This window comes from Protopterus annectens, chromosome 16.part0 (assembly GCF_019279795.1).
Source record: "Protopterus annectens isolate FY-2018-M chromosome 16.part0, PAN1.0, whole genome shotgun sequence".
Classification (NCBI taxonomy): Eukaryota; Metazoa; Chordata; order Ceratodontiformes; family Protopteridae; genus Protopterus; species Protopterus annectens.
In genome coordinates, this window is record NC_056750.1 from 464,205,083 (window position 1) to 464,217,343 (window position 12,261).

The 12,261-nt window shown below is 41.7% G+C and overlaps 1 protein-coding gene across 1 annotated transcript in view; it reads left to right on the plus strand.

Moving 5' to 3' along the window:
- Window positions 1-294: 294 nt before the first annotated feature.
- LOC122790822 (disabled homolog 2-interacting protein-like) overlaps window positions 295-12,261 on the plus strand; it is a 2,409,524-nt gene continuing 2,397,557 nt past the window's right edge. Inside the window, exon 1 of the mRNA XM_044058455.1 lies at window positions 295-611. Coding sequence (XP_043914390.1) covers window positions 491-611 — 121 coding nt within the window. The 5' untranslated portion in view covers window positions 295-490. The remainder of the gene's footprint in view (window positions 612-12,261) is intronic.

Genomic DNA, 12,261 nt, shown 5'->3' on the forward strand with positions numbered 1-12,261 from the left:
ATTTAAAATCTGTCTGTATTTTTGGGCCTTTGACCCCCCCCCCCCATTATTTTAGGGTTTGTCCAGATTTCTTGCACTAAGAGGTTGAGAGGTATGGTTCCGAGTGCTATGCAAGCATTTTAGTGCAACAGAACTTGTCCCAACAGCTAAGATTTTACCTCCTGTTAAGTGAGGGCTGATCCAGTCCAGGATTTCCTTTAGCTCAGCTTTTGTTCTCCTGTCAGTAGCATGCCAGCCAGCTAGCTGCCTTAGTGTTCCAAACACAACAGAGTTATCTTTTGGGAGAGTCTGTACTTCTCTTGACAGCAGCAAGTTTGCCTTTGTTTAAACTTGTGTATTTCAGATGCTTGGCCTAAGTATTCCGCTTCTTTACCATGTGGACAGGAAATAAGTTGTCAGTGACTACAAATAAGACATTTTTGACATGGAAACTAGGTTTTATGAAAAACATAAGACTGTACTGATGTAAAGAAAGTAAATAAATGAAGACATGTCATTTAACAGCAGAAGAAACTTCGGGAAACCATCTTACTACTATAGGCTGCTTGGAAGGTCACGACTTCAGAGACATCACAGTAGATCTAGAAGTCGCAGCAGAGTACCAAAAGGGGGTAATTCGCAGTAATTCATCGTTTAGTAAATACGTTTTGTGTTATATGCTTTAAGCTATCGTCTATGATTTCTACTTCTTGGTGGCTGTGTTACATAAAAGTTTTCTTAAACTTGCTACTTCGTTTACAACTACTAAAATATATGAAAAAAAACTTTTTTCTTGGAAATATGTACAGCTGTAATAAACAATACCAAAGGCTAATTCAGGTTTAGTAATAGTATGCAACTTGTAGTCACTTAAAAACAGATTTTTATATACCTTCTGTAAAAGATTTGTTTCATGATTTTAGAGGGCCGACATTCTCTTTTATCTCTGTGTTTCATTTGTAGATGTGAAATCTTTGCACGCAAGTCTGGACATAATGTTCTGTGTGGTAGCTAACAGTTTCTGAATTCTGTGAAGTTGTAGAAAACTGTATAATTAGTATACTTCCTTGTCTAGAAACTCCTGTTTGGGATCAGCTGTTTTCTGTCTGCTTAAATAGAGACACCCTATGTATAGCAACCAGATAGGTTGAATTGCATAGCAGGTTGATTATTTGCAGGCTGAACTACAGAATTTTATAAGCTGTTTAGTAGCTCACAGTCATACCTGTCAGCTGTCTAGATTTTTTGGTGGAATGACCAGATTTTTGCCTCATAATTTTGGGCTGTTCCTCATAAAAGTTGTAGTTTTCTGACAAATCATTGAGAACTTGAAGTCACTAAATGGTAACAGTTATTTGAGTTTCAGGCTTCATAGTCTTCAGAAAGTGCATGCTAACACAAAACCTTTTATTCTATCAATTTTCAAAGTTTATAAGTGCAATATTTAAAATCTATACCTATTTTGGGTCTTTGTACCCCTCATTATTTTTGGATCTGTACATATGTTTTCTACTAAGATTTTCAGAGGTATGTCCTCAGTAGAGGCTGTTCATCTTTTGGGATAATTAATGGTTACTGAAGCTGGGCTACTTGTAAACACAAGTAGTGAGTAATGATTCTTTGTTGTATCTATTGCAAGTCAGGTCTTGATTTTCACATCTAGTAGGCAGCTAGTGATATTATAACTTGTTTTAGTAATACATGTTTTTGACAAAGCTGTCTAAGTAACTTTGATTGGTTAATACATAGTCAGAAACCTCAGTACAGTACTTAAGGGCATTTCCATTTATGTAACCATTTCATTGATTTGAATGTGTTTACTGTATAGACTGTCTGATGCAGTTAACTGCAGAGAATACAACCATTTTTTACCATAATATATGTATTTTCTTTTGTGTGAGTGTGTGTATCTGTCTCTGTCCTCTGTCTTTCCCTCTCTCTCTCTCTCACTATAAATACATTGGGATGACAGTTAAACGGTTCTTCATATGTCACTCAGATTTCTCCATTCAAACCATCTAGGTCCACTGGAATTCCTAGATTATACCAAAGCAGTAACATCAAGTGAGCTTGCTGTAATACATGGATAAACTGTTTATTGTCATCATCATCATCACCAATCTCCTTTATCCATTTCCAGCTTTTCTACTTGGGATTGGGGTATTGTGTCAGCTTTCACCATCTCTCTTTATTTAGTACCACTCTCCTACCTTCTTCAGCAGTCATGCCTGACTGTTGCAGGTCTTCTCTCACACAATCCATCCATCCATCCATCTCTTTGCTGGACACCCTCTTTGCTGTTGCCTTCTTCCTGTCTTTCACAAATCTTCTTCACCAGATCATCTTTTGCTTTTCTGCACATGTCTGAACCACCGTAATCTGTTCTCTTTACCTTCTTTGCAATTGGAGCTACTGGGTTTCTGCTCTGATGTCCTCATTTCTTCATCTATCCCACAGTGTGCATCCTACCACCCATCTCAGGCATGTCATCCCCATTACCTCTAGCTTCCAAAACTGTCTTGCTTCACTGTCTAGGTTTATGTATCATACACCATTACTGGTTTCACTGTTTTGTGCACCTTAGTTTTCAGCTTCTTTGGGATTCATCTGCCATACACTTTCCTTCATACTCTGTGACAGTTGGCTACAGCCCCACTGATGCTAGAGTTAACCTCCTCATTCAAATTTCACTTCTCCTCAGCCACCCCTAGCAGATACTTAAAGTTGTTAACCTGTTTCACTGGTTTCCCTTGTATCTCAGTTTTCAGCTTCTTCCTATTTTCCCCAGTTGCTGCCATTACATAGGGGATTATGATTGGGTCGCCGATCATAACCTGCTTATTATGTGTTTAAGACATGGATGCCAAGAAAGTCGTCTCAAGAGTGAAACACTAGACCCGACTTTAACAACTTTAGGAGGATGATTAATTGTTATCAGAGTGTAGTCACCACGGTTCATGCAGTACATCTGCCATATCTGTACTTAGTTACATCCTGTGCGCCTTCAGTTTTGAATTTCATTTCCGTATCATTTTTTTTTCCCAGAGTCTGCCTATAATTTCACATCATCTATATACAGCAGCTTTATTGGTCTGTCCCCTCCAAGCTATTTGCTAATGTAGTCTATCACCAGTAGGAACAGCAGTAGACTCAGAGCAGAACCCTGATGCACACCTGTTGCTACTGAGAACCCCTCTGTGAGTCCAAACACTGTTTGTACTTATGTTATTTTGTCTTTGTACATGGTCTGCATTAATTCAATCAATGTTTCTAGGACTTCAAAACACCATAGGACTGCCCAAACCAGCTTGCTTGCAACCTTGTCATATTCTTTCTCCAAGTCTGGGAATGCCCATTTGGATTATTTTGTCACTTCTTCTCAACTATATTTCTCACTGCAAACATTGTGTCGGTTGTGCTGCATCCTGATCTGTATCCAAACTGCTCATCTTCCATCTTACTTTTTGCTACTCTGTGTATTTATTTATCAGTCACCATCTCCAGAACGTTTATGCTGAGTGATAGGAGTTTGATACCTCTAAACTGCCCACAGTTGTGAATGCCCACTTTGTTCCTGTACTTTGTCACTATAATGCGTATTCTGTGGTCATCTGGGATGCGCCTCTGTCTCCGCACTGCTACTGTTTTTGTAGTCAAAACAGGAGCAGTAAACATTCAGAGGAATTACATCAGGATAGGAAAGAATAACAGATAAATAAGAAGGCATTATGTTAAGTTGTCTATCTCGCCTTCGTTCTTGCTGGTTGGGATCAGAGCCGATCCTCGGCTCCGACACGGCAATCTTCTATAGCTCGAGAGCTGTTTACTGGCTCGAGGCTACCCCTTATCCCATGATGCCTAGCACTAGCTACCCAGATCTCGTTTGCCGCTTCAGTGGCTCAGGCTTGTATAAAGTTTCTTTATAGAATTTTTTTACTAGAAATAGTCTTTTTCCTAGGGGTTTTTGTTAGTTTTTAGTCTTATATTTGTTGTGTTAGCTAAGTGTGTATTTGTAGCCTCCTTCCCGTCCCTTTAGAACTCATTTAATTTAGAGAGTTCTCCCCCTTCCCCCCTCCTTATTCCTGTCAGGTTAGCCGTTTAAGTTAGAGGCTTTCTTCTATCTTCGTTATAGGCTAGCCGCTTGAGTTAGATGCTTTCCTATTAAAAAAAATAAATAAAAAAATAAAAATCTTTAGCTTTAGTCTGTAGTGTACTGTGTTTTTTCTCTTTAGACTGTATTTTGATTGGTAGCTATTGTTGTATTTTTTGTTACAGGATGTCCAAAGAATCCAAGGTGTCTGGGTTCAAGAAGTGTGACTCATGCTGTCAGAAAATGTCGCTGACAGATGGGCACACTTCTTGCGTCTATTGTTTAGGCGCTGTGCACCTGCAGGACTCTTGTTCTATCTGCCGTGCATTTAGTCCAAGAGTTCTGCAGGAGCGTAAGAATAAGCTTATTCTTAGGGGCCTTTTAAAGCCCCAGGATTCACCGGCCAAGACTCAGCCTGTGAAATCCCCTAAATCTACCAAATCGTCGGCTCCAAGTTCGGAGCCGTCTTTGGTTCAGTCTCTACCTGCTACTTTGGTTCCGGCTGCCCTTCAAGATCCATCAGCTGAGGAGGCTCAAGCTAAAGTGGCTTCCCAGCTGGCGACCCTTAATTCTGTAGTCAACTCCTCCATGAGGCTCATTTCTTATGCAGCCGATGGTGCGAGTAGAGCTGCAGGTACAGGCGTGGCCCTTAGGAGACATGCATGGATGCGGCTGTGTAACTTTGCGGAACCCTTTAGAGGGTCATTCACCAATACCCCCTTTGATGGTTCCTTTTCTTTTTGGACCACAGGTGAAAGACACTTTGACTGGGTGTGAGCAAGAAGGCAAGAGTCTCTCTGCAGTGGGAGTCCGTTTTTCCACTCTTTCCAGACCATACCCCAAGGGTCAGAAGAGTGGTAAAATGTGGTTCCAAAAATCCCAGGGAGCCTCACCTGACACACGTAGCGATTTTTCCTCCAGGGGCAGAGGGGGAATAACAATAGACACCACCCTCGTGGCAGAGGGGGTCTGCAGAACCAGGCAACAGAGAATCCTTCTCTGATAAGCCGTTTCAGCATCCCTGAAGGGTTGCCCGACTGCCCGCCTCTGGAGGCAGTCGTGGGAAAACTTTCACTGTTCCCAAAAGCCTGGCAAAATTTAACGCAGGACAAATGGGTACGGTCAGTTATATCCGGAGGTTACAAAATTCCCTTCTTTCAACCCCCCTTACCATCGAGCAAATCCCTTCCAGATGTTCCACCCAATCTAAGGGACCAAACAGTCATAGAAGTTTCAAGACTGCTAGAAAAAAAGAGTCATCCAGGAAGTCCGGCAGACCAACACGGATCCGGAACTTACTCAAGGTTCTTTTTGGTACCAAAAAAGACAGGGGACTGGAGACAGATTCTGGATCTCAGCAGACTAAACAAGTCAGTTCAAAGAACAAAGTTTCGGATGGTCACGCTACAGTCCATTCTACCCTTTCTGGGTCAGGACAATTGGATGTGCTCCATAGATCTTCAGGATGCGTACTACCACATCAAAATGGACAGGTGCTCCAGGAGATTCCTTCACTTCCAGCTGGGAGCCAGTCATTACCAGTTCAGAGCTCTGCCCTTTGGTCTCACCACAGCCCCCAGGGTGTTCACCAAATGTATGGCAGTGGTCACGGCTCACCTGAGATGTCGAGGATTCCAGGTGTTTCCATATCTAGATGACTGGCTCCTCACTGCTACTACCAGGCATCAACTTTTGCAAGCCAGGGACTACACTATTACAATCTGCTCCCAGCTAGGCATTACAATAAACTTCGAAAAATATGCCTTGTTGCCCTGTCAATCTATCACCTATATAGGAGCAGACTTAGACACAAAGAACATGTCCGCAAGGCTACCGCCAGAAAGGGTGTCTACAATTCACCAGCAAGTAAAAATTCTAATGCAGAGCAAAAGGATCCAAGTCAGCTTCGTCCTTCAAACTCTGGGTTCCATGGCAGCGGCAATTCTTCTAATCCCACTGGCCCGCTTTCACATGAGGATCCTTCAGTGGCTTCTGTTCACACAGTGGTCTTTCCAACAGCTGCCCATGTCTCACATGATCATTACAGAAGCATGCAAAAGGCACCTTTCCTGGTGGATGGTCTCCCCACTAGTGACTTAGGGCAGACCCTTCATTCAGCCCCCTCCGGTTGCCACGGTGACCACGGACGCCTCCCTGATAGGGTGGGGGGGCATTATCAGGGCAGGACAGTCCAAGGCACTTGACAGCCTCACGAGTACCACCTGCATATATACTTCCTAGAAATGAGAGCCATGCTCCTAACGTTGCAAGCTCTTCAAGACTCTCTCCCTTCTGGGACCATTGCAATTCAAACGGACAACACGTCAGTGGTCTGGTACATCAACAAGCGGGGCGGAACCAAGTCCTACCCCCTATGTCGAGAAGCACTCAGACTCTGGCAGTGGGCGATTTCTTCCCAATGATTTCTGATTGCGATGCACAACCCTGGGAGGTCCAACGTCATAGTGGACAGGCTCAGCAGAGCTATTCTCATGCCTCATGAGTGGTCTCTGAATCAGGTAGTTGCGGATCTGATCTTCCGCAAATGGGGACAGCCTTGCTGCAATCTTTTTGCCACCCCCCTTCAACAGCAAATGCAGCAACTACTTCTCCCTTCTTCCGCTTCCAGGTCACACACCCAGAGACGCTGTAGTCCACGATTGGCCTCAAGGGCTTCTTTATGCCTTCCCTCCATTTCCCCTGATACCGAAACTCATAGAGAAAGCAAGATCGTTGGGTTGCAAAATGATCCTCATTGCCCCCTACTGGCCTCGACAGTTATGGTTTCCATTCCTGCACCATTACCTTCTCGATCAGCCCTGGACTCTGGATCTGATTCCAGACCTTCTGATTCATTAATCAGGCGGGCTGCATCAATCCCTCCAAACACTCCAGCTCACAGCTTGGTTGCTCCACTTCCAACCTTAGCCAGGCTTCCCAGCATTTCCCTGGCCGTGCATGAGATTATTGTTTCCTCTCACAAGTCCACAGCTAGAAAGACTTATGCTTTCAAATGGAAACATTTTTCTTGTTGGGCAGAGGCTAGGAACGTAGATCCCTTTTCAGCCCCAGTCCACAAAATTTTGGAGTTCCTAGCACAACTTTTTCATTCTGGGTCCGCTTCTGCTACAATCAGGGTTCAATTGGCGGCCGTTTCTAACTTTCATGTTGGGTTGTCTAATTCAAACATTATGTCTCACAAGCTCTGTAAAGCCTTTTTAAGAGGGACTACTCTCCTTAGACCTCCAGTGAGAGAGCCCCCTCCTCCTTGGGACCTTAATTTGGTACTAACCCCCTTAATTGTGCCCCCGTTTGAACCTGCAGCATCCTGCTGCATTAAGTTTCTATCTTGGAAAACACTTTTTCTGGTAGCTATTACTTCAGCCAGACGCGTCTCTGAACTTCAGGCACTATGTGTTTTTCCTCCATACTTGGTTTTTCATAAGGACAGGGTTGCTCTGAGGTCTAATCCCTCGTTCCTTCCGAAAGTCTGCTCAGAAAACAATTTAAACCAATCTATAGACCTTCCTGTGTTTTTCCCTAACCACACCAACAAGGCAGAATACAAATTACACCAATTGGACGTTCATAGACAATTGCGTTTTTACTTGCATAGGACTTAAGGATATAAGGAAGTCAGACCAACTATTCCTTTCCTACGCTCTAGGCAAACAAGGTCTCCCAGTTTCCAAAGTGACCTTATCCAGGTGGTTGTTTCACATTATTACTTTCATTTATCAATTGAGAAACAAAGAGTTGCCTATCAAACCAAAAGGTCATTCTACTAGGGCTTTGGCCACCTCTGTAGCCTTCCAATCTAGGTTGCCCATGGATTCTATCTGTGCAGCTGCTACGTGGGCAAATCCTCATACCTTTATTTCTCATTACAAGCTAGATATGATCTCCAGGAGGAGAGCTGACTTTGGTTCCACTGTTCTGAAGAGTCTGTTCCAATGAGCCACCCAGGATTGTAGGTGCTACGGACACTGTCCCAACCAGCAAGAACGAAGGTGAGATAGACAACTTAACATAAAGAAGTTATGTACCTACCATAACATTCCATGATAGTTGTCTTCATCTCGCCTTCTTTCTTGCGTCCCACCCTCCGTCCCCCTGTCCTATTGGATCGAGAGGAGTTTTGGTTTCACTGGCTGAGTGTTCTCTGGTTTGTTTCCTCAACTGACTGAGAGAGTATGACAGGTATGCTCAACCTGTTTGTTTGGACAGGTTGATTCTCAGGCTATGTCTGGGATTAGCTATTACAAACGAGATCTGGGTAGCTAGCGCTAGGCATCATGGGATAAGGGGTAGCCTCGAGCCAGTAAACAGCTCTCGAGCTATAGAAGATGTCCGCCTCGGCTCCGATCCCAACCATCAAGAAAGAAGGCGAGATGAAGACAACTAACATGGAACGTTATGTTAGGTACATAACTTCTTTTTATCAGGGAACATGGGTATGAAAGTGATTTAGATGAACTGTTCTTATCCCATAAAAGCTTAGAATACAACCTCAGTACATATGCTTATACATGCCTCTCTCTCACACACACATACACATATGTTTCACCGTATCATCTGCCTCCATATCTTCACTGATCCCTGACTCTTCTCTGACAAACATAGTAAATCTCTTGCTTAATTTAAAAGGTTTTCCTTTATGCATGTGGATTAAGTTACTATCTTAAAGTGTTTTGTCACACTGAGGTGCTACATTGCAGCATCTATTCAATTAAGTGACACTCTGCATTTTACCAGTCTACCAATATTTATTTGGGCTGTTGTTTTAATAAAAACTTCAGAAACTTTTTTTGAAACCATGGCTCAAATGAATTTAGTGTTTTCCCCAATGGCGTCATGTCAGGCACGGCTCCATAGACTTTAATGGAGGTATATCTGCTTATGCATCCTACGGTTTTCCCGAGTTGAACTCACTGAGTTTAAAGATCATGCTTTCTCCTCAGTGGCTTCATCATTGAAAAAATAGTTTTGAAGGGCTTTTGCCTTTGTTTTTTTTTTTGTTTTGTTTTTTTCCTCCTTTGTGAGTAAAAAAAATCCCCATTAGAATGAAGATCCTTATCTGTACTTCCTGCACCACATACCCTGGTGCAAAAGATAAGTAACGGAAGCATGACAGAAAACTTTAATGGCTGATGACTGTCTCTGTTGGCCTGCTATTTAGGTGAGTTCCCATTCTGGCTGCTTTGCACTCTCTATAGATTTAGATGCAGCCTGGTGTCTAATACCTCATTCAGATTTGTCCAGTTACTTTGGTTGCTTTCCTATTTTTTAATGGCTGACTTGCTGTCCCATCCTCTTTTACATTTTTACCCTTGTGGCCTAATTGTAGTTACTGCTTGCTGCTGCTGCCCAGCTGTTTGACTGATTCTGCTCCACTGTTTGTCTGTTGCCGTTGTCATATTTTGTTCTGTAGTGGTGACTGAGACAGTCGAGGCCTTTTTATTTTATGTAATTTTGTTTATCAGTGTAAACTACTGATCATATGTATCTGTTTGCAGGCTCAGCCTGGGTAGCATTAAAGGTATAACTAAATTATATAGTATAGTGCCATAAAATAAGATAGATGTAAAAAAACTATAAACGTATTTACAAGGAGATTTAAAAGAAATAGGATCAGGAGTAAACAGTGCATAATACAAGTGTTATAGGTGAGGTATACGTGGTCCAGCCAAAATAATGGACATTGTATTTAAAAATATGATGGAAATTTTAGCAGAGAGGAGAATAGAAATTTTAGAATACGAAGTGCTGCAATAGAAGAGGTAATGACATGATAATTGGATATTAGATATATAGTAGGATATGGATAGGGAAGTATTAGGTATGAGTTTATAAGTTGAAGAGGTTAGGTGGTTATGCAACCAAGGTTTTCTGAGATGAATGTTTATCAATTTTGACTGGTGCTACTGCCAGGCTACAGCAAGACTTAGCTGAATTTGATGAAGGTAAAGAAAAGAAACTCCTTGATAACTAATAATGCATAGGTCAGAGGTATACATCATGTCCATTTTCAAGTGTATATCTGAAAAAGCTAGTTTTGATAGGAAAGTGTGCAGCTTTTGGCTAATGTGGCAAGCTGTAGTTTCATTTGGCTAGCATAGTACACATAGCATCAGAATAGTTGTTTTCCCAATGAGGCATGTATTCTGAAAATACTTTTTCTGATTAAAATTAAAATGTATATAATTTGGGCTGAAAGTACCCAATTGTCAGCATGTACACAAAATATAGCAGTAGTAAATAATATCCAGAGAGTTAAAATGGATACCTCTTAAGTGTACTTGCTATTTATTTCATATTTATTTTCCTCAGATTGGCTAGTATAGTTTATGCTTCTTTCCTGTGATTTCCTACAAGTGTAATTCATGAAGCAGTGTCAAGTAAAACCTCACGTAATCAAACAGAAGCTAACCATTTGAAAAGTTATCCATATTTTCATTTTGTACCAAAATAAAAATAATAAAATAAGACAGTTCGTGCAAGTCCCAGTTTCTGTTTAGCAGAATCTGAAATGCAGGACAGACTAACATTCTTAACTGTTTTGATAGCCTTGACAGTTCCAGTCGTATACTATAAAACATTGTAGTTCCAGGGGTGGAGGGGGAACACAACAGTACTATATAGTCTTCTAGAAGTCAAATAAACATTGTGACCTCTCAAGCTTCACTTCCATGTTCAATTATTGTTTATGTCATTTCTCAGTGACCACACTGTACTTTTGGTTTACCATAGACAATCAGAAGCATCTGTTGAATAGACCGAAGCAGAAATAATTACTTTTCTTTATGCCAAAACAAGAGACCCAATCTTGACTAATATGGCACTATTATAAAAGCAGGTAATTACCTGAAGAGTAGTTTGAAATGTTTTGTTCATCATATCTTACACAGCTCCAAGTTTCTCTGCTGTTTTAGAAAGCTAGGAATGTGCAGTTTAATTATTAGTAGCCTATGTTCCAATTAGCCAAAAGCCTTTCAAAGGGGCATACCTACAGGTTGTTGAAGCACTAGTGGATGAACAGCTTTACTTAAAAAAATTTATATCATGGTGAGTTTTACCTCAATGTGTTGTATTCTGAGTCAGCAAAGCACTTTTCAGATTTTTTTTCTCTTTCATCTCTGTGGTATAACCGTAGAGTTGGTATATAGAGTTTGGGGGGGGGGTACCCCCCCCCCCACACACACACACAAGGGGGTTGCAGGAGGGCTTGCTCCACCCATGCAAAAAAAAAATATTTCTGATTTTTAGTTTTTTCAAATCACTGGCTTTGATGATCATTTTTGGTGACCAGGTAATTCGGTCACTCCTAGGTAAAACTGGAGAGGATCATTGAAGACAGACTGAAGGTGAGTCCATTATCAAAGCCCGCAGGTACAGTATTTTAAAGTTTGCACTCATATTGAAACAAGTGGTGGTTCAAGGTCCCAGAAACGTTGACAGAATTAGTGCAAACTATGTACAAGGACCCAGTAACTCAAGTAGAAACAGTGTTTGATCTCACAGAGGAGTTCCCACTGGGAGTTTGTGACCATCAGGGTTCAGTTCTGAGTCCTATTGTTCATACTGGTGATGGACTACATTAACAAACAGTTTGGAGGTGACAGATCAACAAAGCTGCTGTATGCAGATGATGTGGCATTACAGGCAGACTCCAAACAAGAACTTCAGCAAAGGATAAAGGAATGGAATGCAAAACTTAAGGCATATTGGATGAAACTGAGTATAGGTAAGACAGATGTAATGGCAGCATATGGGGGAAATCAAAAGAAACTGAGAATTTAGATATAAGGGAAAACAGTGCAATAGGTTAACAGCTTCAAGCATCTGGCAGGGGTGGTTGAGGAGAAAGGAAGTATGAATAAAGAGGTGAAAGCTAGAACCAGAGGAGCTGCAGCCAGCTAGCACACAGTGTCAGGTGTAGTATATGATGGAAGAATGCCAAAGAAGCCGAAAGTAAAGGTAGAGCAGTTGAGAAAGTTAAAGATGATGGAGTGCCTGAGATGGGTGGTAGAATGCACACTGTGGTACTGATGAAGAAGTGAGGACATAAGAGCAGGAGCCAAAGTAGATCCAAGTGCAGAAAAAGTCAAAGAGAACAGAATGTGGTGGTTCAGGCACATGTGCAAAAAAGCAGAAAACAGTCTGGTGATTAAGATTTGGACAGAGAGGAAGAA